General features: G+C 40.1%; 1 protein-coding gene across 3 annotated transcripts in view; it reads right to left on the reverse strand.

Moving 5' to 3' along the window:
- The window catches only part of GC6 (golgin Putative 6), a 68,618-nt gene extending 45,964 nt beyond the window's left edge, over positions 1-22,654 (reverse strand). The window contains exon 1 of one of the 3 annotated variants that reach the window (XM_086639626.1): positions 22,632-22,654. Coding sequence is in view for 1 of the 3 variants with exons in the window: in XM_086639628.1 (XP_086495754.1) it covers positions 22,271-22,315 (45 nt within the window). In the remaining 2 variants the exon portion in view is untranslated. Of the gene's footprint in view, positions 1-22,270; positions 22,591-22,631 lie in introns of those variants that run through there. The other 2 variants (XM_086639628.1, XM_086639627.1) reach the window with 2 other exon arrangements.
- Between the last annotated feature and the right edge of the window lie 461 nt (positions 22,655-23,115).

Consider the following 23,115-nt stretch of genomic DNA (forward strand, 5'->3'; position numbering starts at 1 on the left):
TTATGGGACACTCCCATGATTATATCTCACTCCCACTAGTCATATCCTAGATCAATTTGTCACTCTTATGTGTAACCCGTTGTAGGATCCGATCGAAGTTAGCCGCGAATTACTTCGTAATTCGACGATCGTAGTTGGTCTCTAGCTACAACTCTACGATCCCTAAATCAATCGGACCTGATGATCTTCCACATCAATTGTCCTATCCGACAAATTGTTCGCATTGTCACCTTGGTCGAAGGACATCTCCTTCAACTCCTTCAGACTCCCACTTGGACTTAGAACAAGTGCAATGCCTCGATTCCCGTGTCAATTTAGTATCCCATCTGATACGTCACATCATTCAGACTTTCTTGATATCCGAGTACAACTGTAAAAGACAAACGATTAACTTTTAATCCGTTTGAGCGCGGCCACGCATTTTCAGTTGCTACTCATCAAGTGGCCTTGAGACACTTTGTACCTAATGTGATTAGGGTGACACAATCCATTCTTGCGCTCCCACTTAACTTCATGTCTATCCTGTCCTTCCCAGTATCCGTCTTTATAACCTCCTTTTACGGCGCGGCGTTTAACGGAACCAAAGTCGGGCATTCCTTACATAAGATGAGTGGAGCACTCATGTTTTGAGGAATCTCTCCAATTGTCTTTATGAGAAGTATTGACGTTCATCACGAATGATGTACTTCTCATTTGAGGGTTATCCAGTGTATAAACCTTTTATACACCCACGTAGTCGAATAGAATATACTATTCCTATAGCCCATGAAACTGCGCTAACCCATCGACTCCCGTGCTAGTCTTCGTGAGTCATTGTTGTCCATGCAATGACCTGGACCAGGGATTTTTTGATAATAATTATTCCAAGTTCACTTAATAGGGTTTCATTCATCAGATCACGTATCTGACAAACCTATTCGGAACGTTTTATTATCGATGGACTGTCGTTTAAACACTAAACCAAGTTTAGACGACTGGTGAAATAATTCTTATTATTTCTGATAACGAGAGTTGTAAATCTGAGCCTCTTCCGTAAAACTCCTTTTACCCACTCAGTTTTACTTATCGAGGTTTAAAATTATACCTCATGCCTTAGACTGTGTATGAATCTCATACTATGTCTTAGGTGACAGTTTAGTTTGACTACCGTAGTAGTCGGTTTTAAACTTTGCTTATTATCAATTAATTTGAAGATTACTATCTTCAACCTTGATAATATCTAGTAATCTTTACTAGGCCTTTAATTCTTTGTGTAGTATTTGCAACAGTTCCCGGCTTAAACACTTTTAGCCTACTTTCCTTCCATGTCTGGAAGTTTGCTACGATGACATGTTCAACTTTGTACTACTTCATCCTTTAGCCTTCTAGGATGTACTAAGTAGTGTTTCGGTTTTCCAATCCGAATTCGGATGTTAAATGCTAATCATGTCCAACATGATTGACTTTATGTTTTCGAACATAAATGTCTCTCTCATGCGTGCTAGCTCATCGGTGTCTTTTAGACTCCGAGTTTTGCAACGCCCTCTGTCATGAGTTTTTGGGTCGAAATTCTTTTAGACTTTCCGAGTCTTAGATTTTCTGTTTCGGATCTCAAGCATCTCAGCGTACTGAGTCTCTATAATCCTATCATCTTTTTGATCTATGCTCATAGATCTTCAGATGCCCAAAATGGCATTTTATCCTTTTGTGTGTGGTCATTTATTGAGTCAGTTCGTTACTGTTATACAACACCTTATGTCGTACTCAATCTTTTGTATGTACTCTGCATACGGACCCGGAAGGTTTGTTTACTCCCACTTACCTTCTTGAAACTCGTGATTCAAGATTTTCTTCATTCTCCAGGAATCAAATTTCTCTGATTGCCTTTTGAATCGAAGATTCTAACTCTTGCGTGCTTTTAATCCGTCGATAGATTTCTGAAACATGCTTGTGGACATAACTTGATTGGAAGAATCTTTATTCTTCTTGTCTCGTTTCGGGAAACACGAATGTTTCCATCCTTCTCAGTTTTCTATTTTGGAAAACCAATTTAGGTCTTTTGTTGACTTAAATTATCAAGCTTCATGTCTTGACGAGATATGGATTCCACGATGATTTTGGGTTCTAGCCAAAATCTAGAGTCAGTTTCCGTTTCTGCGCAGGTCTTTTATCTCTTCAGAAATAACCTTTATTTTCTGTGTCTTTGAGATTTGACCTTTTAGGGCTTTTGAACAACAATTTGGAATTTTCTCAATTACTTTAAGATATTCCTTTAGAGACACTTTCACTTGTTTTGAGAGTTCTCCGGCGAATGACATTCGCTTTTGTGCGGTGGGTTTATAAGATCATGTCTTTAACCTTTCCTTTTCTGAGGAGCCGCAGTTTGTTGCTCTTGGTCGACTTTAATCGTCTTGTACAAGTTTCATGATTGTTCTTCATGACCCTCCATGATTTTTCTCATGATCGAATTAAATCGACTTGTACTTTTCTCCCACTTATTCTTGTAATAATTAGTGTTAATTATTAGAAGAATACTATCATGAGCAACAAACACTTTGTTCTCTTGATTGGTTATGGAAGAAGCCCAAATTTCTTTCAAAAGAAATTGCGTCAGATATTAGCTAGTTTTTGTAACGTTGTTACAAGTTTTAGCCTTTAAACGGACTTTGGTAAGTATGAAAACGATCGTTTCTAGAATATGTCCAAAATTATTCGGAAGACTGGCTTAAACCCATCTTTGATCGAATTATGCATAGCAATGTTCGATTACTCCCACTGAATCCACCATCCCTCAGATGTGTTCCATGGAGCGAGTTGGGAAATAGTTTCTCAACTCCTTTGATGGTTATCAAGTATTTGACTCAAGTTTTTACCACTCCAATCTAATCGAATGACTTAAACTCTCTGGTCAAAATGATTCTTTTACTTCGGTTTGTACCTTGTTTGAACCTTTCAAACATTCCGACTTATACTTTATGATTTGTACGTTTCCATACTTCATAAAGTTGTCAGAGTACGTATTTGAAGTTTCTCTCGTTAGCTTCTGCAAGTAAACTTATAGGTCTGCATAACACCGTATGAGTCCTAATAGATTACTAGTCTTTATGCCTTTTGAAAAGGGTGACTTTGTCAATTAGTCCTTAAGACCCAATTGACAATGCTGAAGTTTAATGAGTTTGAATCTCTTGATTTTAGCCATTATCAATGTTAACCTTCAGTTAATTTTATCACTGGTTTAAAACATCAGACGTTTCTAGAAGAACAAAATAATCACTATTAAGTTCTAAGCTAGATCAGTGTCTAAAAGAAGACTTTGATCCCTTTCAGCATCCCTAGCATTACTGCTTCTGCTCCCTCTTGGATCTTTACTTCTTTTAGTCAAGTATGTGATTTCCTTGAGCTCCCACTGAGCCGTGATGCACCCGAAAAGGTTGCACACCCAAGCGGAGGTATCAAGTAGTAATCCGGCAATGCCGGGATCGATCCAAGGATAGGAAGGTAGTTTGGATATCGAAGGGTCTTATCCCTCGGTCTAGATATTAAAAGCTAACTTAGACTAAAAGGAGAGAAACAAGGATAAATGAGGGATTATGATTGAATAAGCAATAAAGAAAACAAATAAACTAATTAAACGATAAAAGTAAACGGGCGAGAGAGATTCGAGAGAAGAGTCGAAGGAACAAGAGTCGGGAGGCAAATAAGACTCGATTCGGGCAACAAATAAGTGATAGAGGTGTCGAACCGGGAATCCATAATGATAAATCTACAACTATGTATGGTCCGATCTAATGTGCCTAATTATAATCGATGTTCGACTCCTAAGGTGATGTCTATAAGCACTACGTATATCCGGAGATCATACTTAGTCAAACAAACATCATAATCGGTTTATCCCGAGTCAACGAAAGTGTTGTCTAGTCGCCTAACTATGTGAAATGCATGACAAGACACATGAAATTATGACTTAGACTACGATCGATATCGAATACTTCGTTTCGTCTATTAACTATGCGAAGTGCTTGACAAGACACATGAAAATACGATGAAAACGATAATCGAAATAAATGAACATCAATTTATAATCAAAACATCAAATCATATTAAATATAATCACGAATTCATCACATTTCATCTCATATAATCGACAAACTAAAGTTAGCTAAATATGGTGATTGAATAAGAAATGGAAAGGAAATGATAAGAGAATCCCCCTTTTCCGATATGGTTCAAGGCTAGGTTCGTCGGAAAATTTGAGTCTTTAAGGTGCAGCCGATCTCCCCTTAGCAAATTCTGGGTTCCCCATAGCGACCACCATCATCTTCTCCATTTATCACAAACCTCCATTAAAGCTAAACCTAGCTTTCTCTCTCTAGATATTTGTAGCCCAAAATCAAATCAAATCACATGGGAAGCTAGCCAAGGACATGAGAAGTAAAAGCCCCATGGTTTCGAATCAAGAAAGTTGTCGAAAAGTCTAGAAAAATCCGATCAAAGTTAGAGACATTTCCGGCAAAACCCTAGATCCGGCCAAATAGCTCAAATCCGGCGAGAGGGGAGTGTCCCTTGCTGTCCCGCGCGTCCCTAATGCAGTCCCGTGCACTGTCGTGCCGGCCAAGACACCCGCAGCCGCGTCCCGAGCTCGGAAAAGCTTGCAGCCCGAGCTAGAAAGCTTGCAGCCCGAGCTGCTGAGCTGCTGTCGCTGCTGCTGTACTAGCCGTCGCTGCTGCTGTGCTGTCGCGGTTCCTGCTGGCCGTCGCTGCTGCTGCCGTCCCATATAGCTCTCCCGAGCAGCAGCTCGTGTGTAGCCCGAGCTGCTGCTCGGCCGGCCAAAGCTAGGCCGGCCAAGTGAGCTGGCCGGCCTATGCTTTGGCCGGATCCTCCTTCTTACTCTCTTGTTCTCTCTCTATCAAACCTTTAAGCTCTCTAACTCCAAGAACAAAAACCCTAAACCCTTAGCCTCCTCTCTCTCTTGGTTGTTAGAATGATTTGTGATGAAGAAGATGAATAGTGTCTTGACCCTCTCTTTTTACTCAAACCCTAGACAAGTCAAGACTTGACTTTGACTCAAACTTGAGTCCATCAAGAGGGTGCCTCCAAAATCTCTTCCTTCTTTCATCTTCTTTGGGCTTGGGTTTAAGACTTGGGCTTTAATCTTCACTTGGAAATCAAGGGGGGTGCCTTCATAGAATCTTTGTTTTAAGACCGAACCTCGACTTCTTTCTTTCACAACTTCCCCGTCCGAACTCGGAATTGACTTCCGTTTTCACCGTTGGACTCGTCTTTGACTCCTCTTCTCATATGATTTGCTTGAAGTCCTTTTCTCTCATTTTGGGCACATGAAATGATAGTGATAATTCGCTCCCTTTATTCCGAATTAGGTTCTTTATTCCAAATATGGTACCTAAACAAGAAAAACACATAAAATGTTATTGATAACACTCGAAAATGACTAATTAGTCTAAGTTAGGCTCTCCAAATGTGACATTTTCATGTCACATCAACATCCCCAAACTTAAACTTTGCTAGTCCTCGAGCAAACAAAATAAAATGAAAGCCTAACTCACTTTCGGAGGAATCCCGGTTGCATTTAGCATATGCAACAAGCCGTTAAACCCCTAGGTTACCCCTAGTGGACGAGTGTTGTCTCGTGAGGGTTTCCATAGATGACACCCACAAACATCGAGTTTCAAATACACAAGGGTCCAACAACCACATCATATATAAGCATGGTTCATATAATAAAGGGTTTAAGCATGTCAAAACATAATGAATCAAGTAAACAAGTTCATGTGAAAGCTAAAGACCTCTTCACTAATGATCTTACCCTAAAGTGCAAGTGTTAAACCATAATAAGCAACATCTATGTTCCGAAGTCACAAAGCCTTGATCCCTAGTTTAGTACATTTCGCCTCGACTTCGGCCTCACGGACATACACTCCAAATATGAAATCACTCAAGAATGGTTCGCTCATATGTGTGAGTGTGATCACTAACATGGACTCAACACATAAAAAGGGGTGAGGACAACATTTTGGAACGAATGATCTTCGAAAAGGAATTAGCCACTAAACGGAGTGGGGAAGCTCACTCGCCCTTCTCACCCATTCTACCCTCTAAGAATGCCTTCTAAAGGTTAACGGATACTAGAGATGGATGACGATGGAGGATTCCCGAGAATGTCGAACTCTTCATGATAGAACCTCTTAAGCACTTCCACATTCGTTTCTTGCTTCGAATACTTATTCATGAACATGAACACAAACACATATATACAATCACATTACTCACACAAAAGAGCTAACACGCTCAAACATAACATAAACAACTTTATTCATCATTCATTTTTTTTTTTCTTTTTGTCTTTCTTTCTTTTTTTCATGTCACTTTTTTTTGTTTTTCTTTTTTTTCATATCACTTTTTTTTCATAACACAAAATCACATAAAACAAACATAACTCACAATACTATATTCTTGCAATCAACTTTTTCATTTCATACTTGCTTGACATTCTTCTTTCTTTCTTCTCATGTCTTCATTCTCGGGATATAAGATGATGATGGTAATGGAGTATCCGCCTCCCTCTAGTTGACACTCTTATTGGGTTTCATGGACTACAAGGGCAAGGTTAATTCGCTATCCTAATGTCACTCCTAGTGGCTAAGAAAGTTGAGCACACGAGATCAGATGAGCTCTTTTAATAGTTACGAGGTTGAGTAGCTCTTCATTCTACTCGGAGTTAGCGCGGAAGAGTACACTCGAAGGGCAATTTAGGCTTTGAGCTCTCACATGGGTTAAGTCTCCACTAATGACTACTCTAGGTCTCTTAGAGATGTTTCTTCTTCACTAAGATGTTACTCCCATAGTATAACACAAACACTCAAAGACTCGACTTTCATGCAAAGACCATTAGCAATCACAAAACCCATCAACTCGACACATATCCATCAACATTCTTAAAACTATCACTATAATCACATGCAAATCTACTCAAAATGTTCAAAAATTTTCAAATTTTGGCTAATTTGAACCCTTTTGTCTTTGAAACCCATGGTCATGCATTGGTTATGGTCATATCCCGCATCCCCAAACTTAAAACTAACATTGTCCTCAATGTTCTAAGCATACACTCACCAAAAGATAAAGAGGCACGTCAATTTAAAGAGAAGAGTGGAGAGATATTACCATAACCGAAGGAGATAAAAATGGATACTGCCAAGGCTCATGTATAAAGAGGTTCCAAGTTGATGTTAAGCTCGCGCCATCCCCAAACTTGGAACAAACCACGCCTTAGAAGTAAAACATATAAGAGATGCTCCTAAAATATCACCAAATATCATGAGTGAAGCACATAAAAACATGACCATATAAAAGTCTACCACTAACGCGGGTATACACGATTGCATTGAGCTATGCAATTAGCCTTCGATTCTCTTGTTTTCACACAAGAGCACGAGTTATGTCTCGTGGAGGGTTTCCAGAGATGCTACCCACAAACATCAAAGGCCACCTTAGTCGGCCAACGATCATATAGTAAAAGTCGGAAGATTTGGGGGTCAACCCAAAGAAAGCTATATACAAATGCTAAAAGTCTCACAATAATATCGAACCATATAAGTGCACGTGAGACTAAAAGCGAAAAGAGACCATCCCCAAACTTAGTGGATGCACAGTCCACTAAGTACGCATAAATGCTAGGGGCGACGACTAAAAAATCGTCAAAAGGGTCGACATATAAGGGAAGTGGGAGGAGGTCAATCCGAGGCAAATAATCAAATTCAAGCTTAGTGGATAAAACATCCACTAAGTCCCTAGACATGCTAGGAAAGACATCTGAAGTGTCCCATAAGGGGTCAACAACCGAGTCTGAGATCACGTGGAAGGTCGAACAAGATTCTAAGGATAAGGCAATAGGCTCGGGGACCAAGTCAAGGTCCGTAACTTCCTTAGGTAAATAGTCCGATAAACTATCCATTGTGTCTCTAACTACTATGTCATCGACGTCCTTAAAGGCATCGGGAGCCTCAAAGTTAGGCATAACACCTTCCATTCTACATAACCCATCCAAATAATCACAAGTGGTAAAAGTTGGAAAGTTCAACATCGTGTGATCCCCAAACTTGCTCGTAGAGCTATCGTCCTGAACATTAAAATCTAATGTAGTCTGATCATGGTGAGATGACAATGGTCGAGGGAGTGAGCAACAAGGGTCATCGGTCTGTTCAATCTCAAATGGTCTATCAGGAGCTTCATCGACATTTAACTTAAGACTAGAGTTAGGTGTATTACCCTCACCATCATTCATAGTCTCCTCTTGAGTTTGGGGTGCGCAAACCCCTTCCTCGTCGATGATAGGCTCCGACTCGATTCTATCAACAATATTGATAATCCATTCCGTGATCTCTTTTATTTCTCGATTGAATCTAGTTTGATACTCTAAAACTAATTGGAGAGTCTCTTCAGACATCTCCTCGTAATACGGCACATGAGTATAACTAGACGAAGACTCTCGCGGAACACGGATCATGGGACAATAGTCGGTCAAATGGTCTAAGCTCGCACAAATAACACAAACCGGGCTAATGGTCTCCATGGTCCTTTCTTCACTACCTTCATGTAAATACCTAGACTCGACTCTTTGAGTGGAATCATCGAGTCGGGAATTGTCATCACTAAGTGAACCGTTCATATATGTTTGTCGATAGTCACGAAGACTTCGACGTGGTCGATCAATACTAATAGAACTACGGTCCTCATCAAATGACAAATTCATACATGAAGGTGTGGTCATCTCAAATTCTTGTCGATAGTCTCGAAGACTCTTACGGGGTTGATTACCCTCATGCTCATAATCCATAAAACCATGTTCATGACGAGTCTGACCGACTCCATACATCCGTCGATATTCACCCATGGTTATCCTAGGTCGGTCAGGCTCAACTCGCCTATTCTTATCACTAGTCGTAACATTCCTATATAAATTTGAGTAGTCCTGATGACTTGTAGATGGTCGACTAGTGTTGGAAAGGGTTCGCATAAGGTCATTCTCATCAAATGACCAACTTGCCATGATCTCACAATGTTCAAGGATACTAACACACAATCGCAAAATGAGAACAAACACTTATAGACTAACAATCACACACAAGTAAAAAGGAAGAGATAGAATGTGATACTATCGAGTGTTCCTCTCCTTTCGTTCGCCTTTTCCTTAGCTCCTCGATTCCTTCCTTTTCCTTCGCCTTTATGTCGCTTTTGGCTCTTTTCTCGAAAACGGTACCTAAAAAGAAGATAAAAAACTACAAAAATAAATAAAGAGAAAACGTCTAAGAAAGCAACTAACACAAGACTAATAAACAAAACAACAAACGTTATCCTAACTACTAAACCTATCCCCGGCAGCGGCGCCAAAAACTTGATGCACCCGAAAAGGTTGCACACCCAAGCGGAGGTATCAAGTAGTAATCCGGCAATGCCGGGATCGATCCAAGGATAGGAAGGTAGTTTGGATATCGAAGGGTCTTATCCCTCGGTCTAGATATTAAAAGCTAACTTAGACTAAAAGGAGAGAAACAAGGATAAATGAGGGATTATGATTGAATAAGCAATAAAGAAAACAAATAAACTAATTAAACGATAAAAGTAAACGGGCGAGAGAGATTCGAGAGAAGAGTCGAAGGAACAAGAGTCGGGAGGCAAATAAGACTCGATTCGGGCAACAAATAAGTGATAGAGGTGTCGAACCGGGAATCCATAATGATAAATCTACAACTATGTATGGTCCGATCTAATGTGCCTAATTATAATCGATGTTCGACTCCTAAGGTGATGTCTATAAGCACTACGTATATCCGGAGATCATACTTAGTCAAACAAACATCATAATCGGTTTATCCCGAGTCAACGAAAGTGTTGTCTAGTCGCCTAACTATGTGAAATGCATGACAAGACACATGAAATTATGACTTAGACTACGATCGATATCGAATACTTCGTTTCGTCTATTAACTATGCGAAGTGCTTGACAAGACACATGAAAATACGATGAAAACGATAATCGAAATAAATGAACATCAATTTATAATCAAAACATCAAATCATATTAAATATAATCACGAATTCATCACATTTCATCTCATATAATCGACAAACTAAAGTTAGCTAAATATGGTGATTGAATAAGAAATGGAAAGGAAATGATAAGAGAATCCCCCTTTTCCGATATGGTTCAAGGCTAGGTTCGTCGGAAAATTTGAGTCTTTAAGGTGCAGCCGATCTCCCCTTAGCAAATTCTGGGTTCCCCATAGCGACCACCATCATCTTCTCCATTTATCACAAACCTCCATTAAAGCTAAACCTAGCTTTCTCTCTCTAGATATTTGTAGCCCAAAATCAAATCAAATCACATGGGAAGCTAGCCAAGGACATGAGAAGTAAAAGCCCCATGGTTTCGAATCAAGAAAGTTGTCGAAAAGTCTAGAAAAATCCGATCAAAGTTAGAGACATTTCCGGCAAAACCCTAGATCCGGCCAAATAGCTCAAATCCGGCGAGAGGGGAGTGTCCCTTGCTGTCCCGCGCGTCCCTAATGCAGTCCCGTGCACTGTCGTGCCGGCCAAGACACCCGCAGCCGCGTCCCGAGCTCGGAAAAGCTTGCAGCCCGAGCTAGAAAGCTTGCAGCCCGAGCTGCTGAGCTGCTGTCGCTGCTGCTGTACTAGCCGTCGCTGCTGCTGTGCTGTCGCGGTTCCTGCTGGCCGTCGCTGCTGCTGCCGTCCCATATAGCTCTCCCGAGCAGCAGCTCGTGTGTAGCCCGAGCTGCTGCTCGGCCGGCCAAAGCTAGGCCGGCCAAGTGAGCTGGCCGGCCTATGCTTTGGCCGGATCCTCCTTCTTACTCTCTTGTTCTCTCTCTATCAAACCTTTAAGCTCTCTAACTCCAAGAACAAAAACCCTAAACCCTTAGCCTCCTCTCTCTCTTGGTTGTTAGAATGATTTGTGATGAAGAAGATGAATAGTGTCTTGACCCTCTCTTTTTACTCAAACCCTAGACAAGTCAAGACTTGACTTTGACTCAAACTTGAGTCCATCAAGAGGGTGCCTCCAAAATCTCTTCCTTCTTTCATCTTCTTTGGGCTTGGGTTTAAGACTTGGGCTTTAATCTTCACTTGGAAATCAAGGGGGGTGCCTTCATAGAATCTTTGTTTTAAGACCGAACCTCGACTTCTTTCTTTCACAACTTCCCCGTCCGAACTCGGAATTGACTTCCGTTTTCACCGTTGGACTCGTCTTTGACTCCTCTTCTCATATGATTTGCTTGAAGTCCTTTTCTCTCATTTTGGGCACATGAAATGATAGTGATAATTCGCTCCCTTTATTCCGAATTAGGTTCTTTATTCCAAATATGGTACCTAAACAAGAAAAACACATAAAATGTTATTGATAACACTCGAAAATGACTAATTAGTCTAAGTTAGGCTCTCCAAATGTGACATTTTCATGTCACATCAAGCCGCTCATCTGGTCTTAAATACCTGATGAAGGAATTTTACGATACTTGTTTTTAACTTTGTTAACAAGGATACGGAATCGGAATTCATAATTCCATTCCTTTTGTCCTCCAGGTGCTAAAGGTAGTTTCCTTTTAAATGGTCTAGCCATTGTTCAGAAACATTCACAGTAATGAGAAATACTCTTGATCATGTACTCGGTAGCTGCTTTTCTTTGATCAAATGTTTGTCTCACTTGACTGATCCTTTTGCCCTTTTGAATCTCAAGATCTATTTCTTAGATTCTTTGTACCAAATCTCAAAAACCTTTCTTAGACTGGATATTCCCGTATGTTCTGTTCAGTTTGTTTGTAACAACCTGAGTGACTCATCTAAGGTCTTATCTATCTTTGTTCAATTGATATTGAGTTGGGTGATAGATGTATTCTGTTGTCTTCCATTAGGATGACTTTCAGATTGCCTTGGAGGTCTCGTACCTCTCCATTTATGACTTCTGTGGGAAATTCTTCCTCAGTTTGTCTTAATGGTTATGCTAGCATTCATTACTCTTTCAAAGAGAATGTTATACGATTGCTTGCAAAAGGCTTTTGATCTTCTCTTGTATGAGTCAACATTGGGATTGTGTATTCTAGTGACCTTCCTTTTGAATCTGAGAACTATTCTCGGATTCAATCTTCCATTCTAGGAAGTGGATCAACACCTCCCTTAGGTGTGATTCAATGTTGAAAGCGTTTCTACGTGTCATCTTGAAAACTACATAAAGAAATGGCAAAGTTTTAAAACTCGTTATCATTTTTGAAAAACATTAGTTTTCCCACATTATTCAATAAAAATCGTCCCCGATTGAATAAGTGATTCCAAGACCCCAGTTCTTCGAAGTAAAGCGGACGAAGGCCCTACCCTTTGACTCCGTCGTTCCGGGTGAGTGAATTCCTTCACTGATCATACCTTATGACTCTTGGTTAATAGATTTCATTAATGAATGACTAATCTATCCTTTTGCCTCGAGTATCCAAGACTCTCTTGCTGATCTCGTTGAGTAGAACCATTTAGACGTGTAGGCCTCTTCTATAGACCTACCCGCATTGTCCCAAGGTAGAGGAGGTACTCTGCGAAGGCCGACCCACCTTCCTCGAACAAGGGCGCAACGAGTGTCTTAATCTGGATAGGCGATTACTCAAGATTACTTTTGGGGACTTTTACGCTAGTCTGGCGTTTGTTATAGTGAACTATTTAGCCTAACTAACATCCACGACATAAAGCGTAAATAAGTAAGTAAATGCGCGCGAGAAAGTAAATCAAGCAGACATGGTTCCTAGTATGGCCCCTAACCTAGAAGATCTAATCACCCTTGGTTTTCTTCTTGTTTCGCCTTTTGGTTCGTCTTAGATCGCCATCTTTAAACCTCCATTGATTTCTCCCGCTCGCCTTTGGATTTCATCCTCGAGTTTCTTCAATGGACTCATAGACCCTAAACTCTAATTACAAGACTCTAACGATTCGCAGATCGTATAAACTTGAAATTAAAATTAATTACAAAGCATGCACCCATCCGTGCTTAAAACAAGAATAAAGAAATAAATCTATGCCCATACTAGTTTCCCGCATTCACATCACATGCAATCATATAATATATCAAGGCTAAGAATTATATATGCATGATTATCTTGGGAGATACTTTTGTTGACATCACATGTCACATTACGGACCTTAAGTCTAAATTCGAAGAATTCTACTAATGGTGCTTTCCGGTTTTATCTTTTATGATTTCTAAACTCATCTTTAAGAAAAACTCCGTTTTGGGCTCGAGAAAGCCCGGGTCAATTTCGGAAAAAATATTGGTTCGATTCTTAATGATTTCATAAATCAATTTAAAGAGAAATCCGTTTTGGGCTATTGGATGGCCCGGATTGATTTTGGAATTATTTGGTTGGAATCGGAAAAATTTTTGGCAAAAACTCCCACTCGAATGATGGTCCCTTTTCGTGGTCCGAAAAAGCCCGGGACAAGTCCTAGACAAGTCCCGGCCCAAGCCCAAAAAGGGCTCGGACAAGGTCCGGACATAGCACGGCCCATAGGGCCGACATGTCCTGGCCGAGGCCTATCAAGGCCTGGTCTCTTCCTGGCCGGAGCCAGGACGCTAGTCCATGTACCAGACGCGTCCTAGACGTGTCTGGTACTGGACCGGACCAGCACTAGGTGTCTCGGACTAGTCCGAGACACCCAGAACCTCCCAGACGCGTCCTAGACGCGTCCAGGAAGCTCCTTCGCAGCTGCTGGTCGCGTCTTAGACGCGTCCTTAGTAGCTGCTCTGGACGCGTCTCAAAGACGCGTCCAGAAGCTTCTGTCGCAGCTGCTGGTCGCGTCTTCAAGACGCGTCTCAGCAGCTGCTCTGGACGCGTCCAGAGGACGCATCCAGGAGCTTCTGGTCCGGCCAGGAAGCTTCCTGGCCGGACACTAGGGTTTTTCAAAACCCTAGTTTCCAAAAAGAAAAAAAAAAAAAAAAATTTCTTATGCAACTCTAAGTTGCTATTTTCCAGTTTTTAAAACTTTTCTTAAATTTTTGAAATTCCTTTTAGAACACTTCTAAAAAAATTTTAAAACTTTTAGAAACTTTTAAATTTTTCCAAATTTGTTTTGAGAGCTTCCTAAAGTCAAAACTACTCTTTTTAGAACACTTCTAAAATTCCAAAATTTTGTTTTTCAAAAGTTTCCAAAACTTAAAAACAACTCTTAATCAAACCAATTTTGGATCAAAATCTAGGTTTTTGAAATTTTTCAAAGAACAATTTTGAAATCAATTTTGAAAAATCTTTGAATCCAATTCAAAATTAATCAAATTTTATGTTTTAAAATCCTTTTAAACATAACTATCAATTTAATCAAGCATGGATTAGTTTGAAATTCAATCAAATTGAGACTTTTAAAACACTTTTAATCATCAATGTGATTCTCAATTTGAAAATTTATTGAATCCCATCAAATTATGAGTTAAAAATACCTTTTTTAAAAACACCTTTTAAAATACTTTTATAAACTCAATTTTCAAACTATCAAGCATATGAATTAGTTCGATTCTTAGCAAAAACTAGTTAATAGCAAGAGGCTCTGACGCCACTGTAGGGATTTACACCCTTCTACTAGTGTTTATAGCGGAAATATGACATCTAATGTCTACACTAGTATTCCCAGGATCACATGCAAAACTAGTAATTAATCTAATGGAGATCGTAGATTACCTTAATCGCTTTTCCCTCGAACTAGTTGAATTGATTGAAGAAGACCAAGAGCTTCAAGTGTAGCTCCTCTACTTGGGACACGAGCAATCAATTTGATCTCCCACCTTGTTGTATAGCTAGCACACCAATGGTGGTTGGAAGAGAAGAACACCTTCTTCTTTGACTAGATTGATAGTAATGGGAATTAGCTCACTTTCTCCTCTCTACTTGATGTGGTAGAGTAAGAAAGCTTAGAGAGAAATTCCACACCTTATTCTCTGCCCTAAGAGTGTTTATATAGAACCCTAATAAGAATCCACCTCCTTTTAGGTTTCCTAAAACACCCTTTAGAATAAGATTTAGGGAAATAGTCGAAAATAGCAACTATTGGTATTTTCTCAATTCCCTAAGGAGGAGGTGTCCAAACACCACGAAAATTGGCAGATATAATGTTTATTATATCAGCAACTAACCCTCCAAAATTCAGCCCAATCCGAGTCCTAGAAGTACCCGAACCGGTCTAGGCCCAAAAACCCTGTTTTTGGCCTTTTTGTACTATCTTTGCCTAATTCCTTTTTAGGCCTATGAGATATGTTTATGGGACACTCCCATGATTATATCTCACTCCCACTAGTCATATCCTAGATCAATTTGTCACTCTTATGTGTAACCCGTTGTAGGATCCGATCGAAGTTAGCCGCGAATTACTTCGTAATTCGACGATCGTAGTTGGTCTCTAGCTACAACTCTACGATCCCTAAATCAATCGGACTTGATGATCTTCCACATCAATTGTCCTATCCGACAAATTGTTCGCATTGTCACCTTGGTCGAAGGACATCTCCTTCAACTCCTTCACCAGCCCAGAAGTCTCTTAATGGGCACTCGTTAACCAGATCCTAAAACTCGTGTCAAGGCCCAATCACGTGCAAAGAGTTTCCACATGCACAAAACTCCACACGCCCGAATCTCCACACGTCTGGCGCTCGACACGTCTATATCTCCACGCACCACGTGTAAGAGTTTATTTAATGAAGAGATCCTCTACATGTCAAATATATCCATAATGACATAGGTCTCAAGCTTGGTCAACGTAACTCAGAGACAATTATCCCCCATTAATGACATGCATAACATGGTAACGTCTCACATAAATGCGAGACCATGTACATGCACACTCAGAGTAGTTACCAGAGAACATGCACAACCGTTGTGCATGTACAACTCGTGCACACGTCACCACATCCCAGGTATCTTGCCATGCATTCACTCTGTAACGGTCAAGCCTTTACTCCCCCCCAACGGATCACTCCTCAAGCCTATATAAAGAGGAGCACTTTTATTTCTCAGATCATCGAATGCAGAGCAAAGCAACCCATACTACTTCTTCTTTCTCCACTCGCTCTCTGTTCTTCGACTATCCTTGAGACGTTTTGCATACAAGTTCACCTGGTTCTGGTCGTGGGCACTACTAGACGCCTCAAGGGTGTTAAAGTTTATCCTTGCTCGACGCTTCCAGTTCGACGCTTCCGGCTCGACGCTTCCTGCTCGACGCTTCCAGACGTCTTCGAGGAGATCACAACCTTCTTCTTGCTCGACGCTACTGGTAACATCTACTCTCATACTTCTGATCATTTCACTCCCGTAGATTCGAACTCCGGTCGTTCTACGAGCCTAGCCACTCTCCGATTACGCATCAACGATTACACCCTCGGCTTTTCATTTATTATTCATTGTAATACTTTGCTGACTTAACCGTCGGAGGGCCCTTGGCAGGCACCATCCCGGTGTCCCCCCAAGCCTTCACGGGTTTGTTTGTGTCTGTTCACCTTCTTTTGCAGGTTTCTTTCACACGTTGCTGGTGCCCATCAATCAAGAATTCGACGTTTGGAATTCCAGAAGACGTTCACGCTTCCGACCTTCTGACTTCCGACCCGTAGACTTCTCACCGTCTACAAAGAGTAGGACCTACCTTGCCTAATTCCGCACCGGAATATGTCATCCTCAGCATCTATTGCAACTTTTTCTCGGTTGTACTCGTGGCTGTGCGTTTTCACTACATAAACCACAACCCCGTACTCAAGCTAGTGCGTGTATCACTTCTGTTGTTGCTTTTAGCTCAACTATATTTTGTTGAAAATGGTGATAAGGTGTAAAGCTACTTTGTTTGAAGCTTTAGGTGGCATCAACCAAGCTCTTGGTGTCAACTACCATGTGAGGTGTCAAGCAACATGAACCATCTATTGTAAATGAGACATCTCACCTTGGTGATAAGTCTCTTATCATTTGAGGTGGCAATTTGTCAAGAGGACACCATGAGTTGGTGAGACACCTCATTTGTTGAGGTGTCCACACCATATTTCTCCTCCAACACTATAAAAGGAGATGAAGAACTTCAATTCAAAATCATCCCATTCTCATCCCATCCATTCCATCTCATAAGCAAGCCAAGTGAAGAGAAAGTGAGTTAGTATTAGCAAGAGAGTTTAGTTTCTTCTAAATACTTGTCTTTCCTTTGGTAAAGAGAGAGTTGATAGTATATCTCCTAGAATAAGAGAGAGGTTGTTCATAATTGTTATCTCCTTATTTAGATAGAAGAAGTTGTAAGTAATTCATCTCTAAGTGTAAATCTATCTACAAAGTTGTTCATCTTCGTGTTATTCGATATTCGACTTTAGTTGCAATTGAGTGTCTAAGACTCACAACCTTTCTAACAGTGGTATCAGAGCTCAGATTCTTGTCGGTTTGGTTAGTGGAAGAAGATACCAAAATAATGGCGGCAAAGTACGATATAGAAAAGTTCAATGGGAATAATTTCTCATTATGGAAAATGAAGATGAAGGCAATTTTGAGAAAAGATAATTGTCTGGCGGCAATTGAAGATATGCGGGTTGATATGCTTGATGACGCTAAGTGGAACGAGATAGATAGCAATGCTATTGCAAATCTACACCTAGCACTAGCCGATGGAGTATTATCAAGTGTAGCTGAGAAGGCGTCAGCAAAAGAAATATGGGATACTTTAACAAAGTTGTACGAGACCAAATCACTACACAACAACATCTTCTTGAAGAGAAGACTCTACACTCTTAGAATGATGGAGTCAACAACGGTAACAAACCACATCAACACCCTTAATACTTTATTCTCTCAACTTACATCAATAGGGCATAACATGGACACGGTTGAACGTGGGGAAATTCTACTTCAAAGTCTACCAGATTAATATGATCAACTCATCATCAATATTACCACCAATATAGAAGTTCTGTCCTTTGATGATATTGCTGCTGCAGTTCTTGAAGAAGAAAATCGACGCAAAAACAAAGAAGATAGACAAGAAAGCTCACAACATGCTGAAGCTTTGACGATGATGAGAGGACGATCAATGGAACGTGGATCAAGTGGGAGTCAAAAGCAGAGTAGATCAAAATCAAGGAGTAAGAAGAATGTGAAGTGTCACTATTGTGGAAAGAAAGAGCATTACAAAAGGGAGTGTTGGAATCTCAAGAAGAAAGAAGGAAAAAGTCCTGAGCTGTCAAACGCTCAGGGTTGTGTAGCAGGTACCTCGGATGAAGGGGAAATTTTATACAGCGAGGCAACAACAGTTCATGAAGGCAGAAGAAATTTTGTCGAAGTTTGGCTAATGGATTCAGGAGCCACATGGCATATGACCCCTCGGAGAGAATGGTGCCATCAATATGAACCCACCTCTGGAGGATCTGTGTACATGGGAGATGATCATGTTGTGGAGATTGCTGGTATTGGGAGCATCAAACTAAAGATGTATGATGGTACCGTTCGCACTATCCAAGAGGTACGACATGTTAAAGGTTTGAAGAAAAATCTATTGTCTTTAGGACAATTAGATAGTCTCGGGTGTAAAACCCATATTGAAGATGGGAAAATGAAGGTGATCAAAGGTGCGCTTGTGATCATGAAAGCGGAAAAGATAGCTGCTAATATGTACATGCTTCAAGGAGAAACACAACAAGAGGGAGAAGTTTCAGTTGCATCAACAAGTTCGATAGAAGAGTCAACAAATCTTTGGCACCATAAACTCGGTCACATATCAGAACAAGGTATGAAGATTCTCGTCGAAAAAAACCTTCTTCCAGGGCTCAAAAAATGTTTCCTTACCATTTTGTGAGCATTGTGTTACTAGTAAGCAGCACAGATTGAAGTTCAGTAGTTCAAATGCTAGAAGCAAGACTATCTTAGAACTTGTTCACTCTGATGTATGGCAATCACCGGTTATATCCCTAGGAGGTGCAAGATACTTTGTATCTTTTATTGATGATTACTCCAGGAGATGTTGGGTGTTTCCAATCAAGAGGAAGGCAGATGTATTTCCAGTTTTCAAAAATTTCAAAACGCAAATAGAGCTTGAATCTGAGAAGAAGATCAAGTGTCTAAGGTCAGACAATGGAGGAGAATATACTGGTATTGAGTTTGATACCTTTTGTCAAGAAGAAGGCATCAAAAGGCAGTTCACAGTGGCGTACACTCCACAACAAAATGGAGTAGCAGAGCGGATGAATAGAACCTTGTTAGAAAGAACAAGAGCAATGTTGAGAGCTGCAGGAATGGACAAATCTTTTTGGGCGGAAGCAGTCAAGACCGCGTGCTATGTGATCAATCGGTCTCCATCAACCGCAATTGATCTAAAGACGCCAATGCAAATGTGGACAGGTAAACCAGCTGATTATTCTCGCTTACATATGTTTGGAAGTCCAGTGTACGTGATGTACAACACCCAAGAAACATCAAAGCTAGATTCGAAATCTAGAAGATGTATTTTCTTAGGGTATGCTGATGGAGTGAAGGGGTATCGCCTGTGGGATCCCACTGCCCACAAGGTAATAATCAGCAGGGACGTGATATTTACAGAAGACGAAGTACATACAAATGATAGCACTTCAAAGGAGAAACCAGAGACTAGTACAGTTCATGTTAGAAATGAACAAGAAGATCAAAATTCTTCTGAAGCGGAACTAGAGCACGAAGAACAAGAAGAAGCTGAGACTGAAACTCCACTAATTCGACAGTCAACTCGGGAGCGGAGAGAACCAGCTTGGCACTCAGATTATTTTATGGAAGGGAATATTGCATATTGTCTGCTAACGGAAGATGGAGAACCTTCAATTTATCATGAGGCTATAAAAGGTCAAGAAGCTTCTCTATGAATGGCGGCAATGCAAGAATAAATAGAAGCTCTTCATAAAAATAATACATGGGATCTTGTTCATCTACCACATGGAAGGAAAGTTATCGGAAACAAATGGGTCTTCAAGATCAAACGGGGTAGCAATGACCAAGTGGAGCGCTATCGTGCTAGACTAGTAGTGAAAGGGTTCGCTCAGAAAGAAGGTATTGACTTCAACGAAATATTCTCACCTGTTGTACGACTTACAACAGTTCGGGTAGTCCTGGCGATGTGCGCTACATATGACTTGTACTTGGAGCAGTTAGATGTGAAAACTGCATTTCTTCATGGAGAACTTGAAGAAGAAATTTATATGCTCCAACCAGAAGGTTTTGAAGAAAAAGAGAACTCGGTTTGCAGGTTGAACAAATCTCTATACGGTCTCAAACAGGCGCCGAGATGTTGGTATAAGAGATTTGATTCCTTCATTACAAGCCTAGGATACAACAGACTTAATGCAGATCCTTGTACTTACAACAAGAGATTTGGTGATGGTGATTTTATTATTTTGCTGTTGTATGTAGACGACATGTTGGTTGCAGGCCCCAGCAAAGATCGTATTAAAAATTTGAAGGCTCAAATGGCTAGGGAATTTGAAATGAAGGACTTGGGACCAGCAAACAAGATTCTAGGGATGCAAATTCACCGAGACAGAAGTAATAGGAAGATTTGGCTTTCTCAAGAAAACTACTTGAAGAAAATCTTGCGACGCTTCAATATGCAAGATAGTAAGTCAATCTCTACCCCTCTTCCTATTAATTTCAAGTTATCTTCTAGTATGATCCCTAGTAGTGAAGCAGAGAAGATGGAGATGTCTCGAGTACCGTATGCATCAGCAGTTGGTAGCCTAATGTTTGCCATGGTATGTACAAGACCAGACATTGCACAAGCAGTAGGAGCAGTTAGTCGGTACATGACAAATCCTGGTAGAGAGCATTGGAATACGGTGAAGAGGATCCTGAGATATCTCAAGGGTACCTCAAATGCTGCATTATGTTACGGAGGACCGGACTTTCTTGTTAAAGGCTATGTTGATTCTGATTATGCAGGTGATCTTGATAAAAGCAAATCCACCACAGGCTATGTGTTTACTCTTGCTAGAGGAGCAGTAAGTTGAGTTTCAAAACTGCAGTCTATCGTGGCCACTTCTACGACGGAAGCAGAATACGTGGCAGCTACACAATCTAGCAAAGAGGCAATGGTTGCAAATGTTATTGGAGGAGCTTGGGCACAAACAAGAGAAGGTAACTCTGTTTTGTGATAGTCAGAGCGCTTTGCACTTGGCAAAGAATCCAGCATTTCACTCGAGGACGAAACACATACGAGTTCAATATCACTTTGTTCGTGAGAAGGTGGAAGAAGGAAGCATTAGTATGGAGAAAATTCATACAAAAGAGAATCTAGCAGACATATTAACAAAGCCAGTAGACAACAACAAGTTCATCTGGTGTCGATCCTCCATTGGCCTAGCAGAAAACGTGAGCAGCATGAGAGCAAAGTAGATAGGATGGAGAAGTTACAAACAAAAGTAACTTTAAGTGGGAGAATGTTGAAAATGGTGATAAGGTGTAAAGCTACTTTGTTTGAAGCTTTAGGTGGCATCAACCAAGCTCTTGGTGTCAACTACCATGTAAGGTGTCAAGCAACATGAACCATCTATTGTAAATGAGACATCTCACCTTGGTGATAAGTCTCTTATCATTTGAGGTGGCAATTTGTCAAGAGGACACCATGAGTTGGTGAGACACCTCATTTGTTGAGGTGTCCACACCATATTTCTCCTCCAACACTATAAAATGAGATGAAGAACTTCAATTCAAAATCATCCCATTCTCATCCCATCCATTCCATCTCATAAGCAAGCCAAGTGAAGAGAAAGTGAGTTAGTATTAGAAAGAGAGTTTAGTTTCTTCTAAATACTTGTCTTTCCTTTGGTAAAGAGAGAGTTGATAGTATATCTCCTAGAATAAGAGAGAGGTTGTTCATAATTGTTATCTCCTTATTTAGAGAGAAGAAGTTGTAAGTAATTCATCTCTAAGTGTAAATCTATCTACAAAGTTGTTCATCTTCGTGTTATTCGATATTCGACTATAGTTGCAATTGAGTGTCTAAGACTCACAACCTTTCTAACATATTTGTCTCTAGTCCAATACGTATTAGCTACTGCACTCAACTATCCAGTGCGCACATTCGTTCTAGGTGTTCCCATTAGCGTCTGTGCTATAGTACTTACCGTGTTCTACAATAAGAAGCCATAAAGGCATGAGTATTGTATCGCTTTTCATTTGTAATAAAAATAATGAAATAAAGTAGGTTATGAATCTGAATTCATTTGTTGTTTTAAGTTTCTGAGACGACCATAAAGTACCTGAGCAACGGCGTTGAGATTGAGACGACCGAGTTTGAAATCCATCAGTTGATCGGAAGAGAAATTAAGTTTCTGATTGATTGACTGAATTATTTACTAGGTTGGATCGTGAGATTTGATCTGAAGAAGTAGTCAGAGTTTTGGGATTTCAAAATTGAAGATTTGATTTACTCGCACATGATGGAAAAAGAAAAAAGTGGAAGTTTTGATTTTTTGAAACAACTTCACCCGTAATAATCCGTCCCCTGTTTCTAATTTTATGATTTCCTTTTTTTTTTCAGTTCACAAGAGAGATTTGAGCCCATGCGACCAAATATCTCAAAAGTCACAATCCTATAGGTTTTTTTTTTTTTGATGAAACGATCCTATAGGCTTACATGTATAAGAAGAAAATTAAGAATGCAACACAATGGGTATATGATTTGGGTCAGACCTCACTCAGTATCGTCGGAACACATATTAGTGATAACTTATTAGACGAATGCGGTTCTTGAATGAAATAATTTACTGAGTGATCTACTAAAATGTTCAAAATTCTGCTTTCGATCTACTAAAGAGAATTTTAGTAGATCACTTATTAGACAAATATCACTCTTGAGCGAAATAATTTACAGACGATCTACTCAAATGTTTATAATATGTTTAAGCTCATTCTTTAGATGTCTATTTACGCTCAGCTCGTCTATGAGATGAGAGCACAATAGATAAAAATGGTTTGCAATTTTAAGTTCAAGACACAGATAAAGATATATATTTCTGTGTTAACTTTTTTTTTTGTTGAAAGTGTTTTTATGTTTACTTTTTTTTTTTTTTTTTTTTTGTTGAAAGTTTTTATGTTTACTTGG

Source organism: Eschscholzia californica, unplaced genomic scaffold (assembly GCF_041429995.1).
Source record: "Eschscholzia californica isolate CP2 unplaced genomic scaffold, dmEscCali1.0.p SCAF_5, whole genome shotgun sequence".
NCBI lineage: Eukaryota > Viridiplantae > Streptophyta > Magnoliopsida > Ranunculales > Papaveraceae > Eschscholzia > Eschscholzia californica.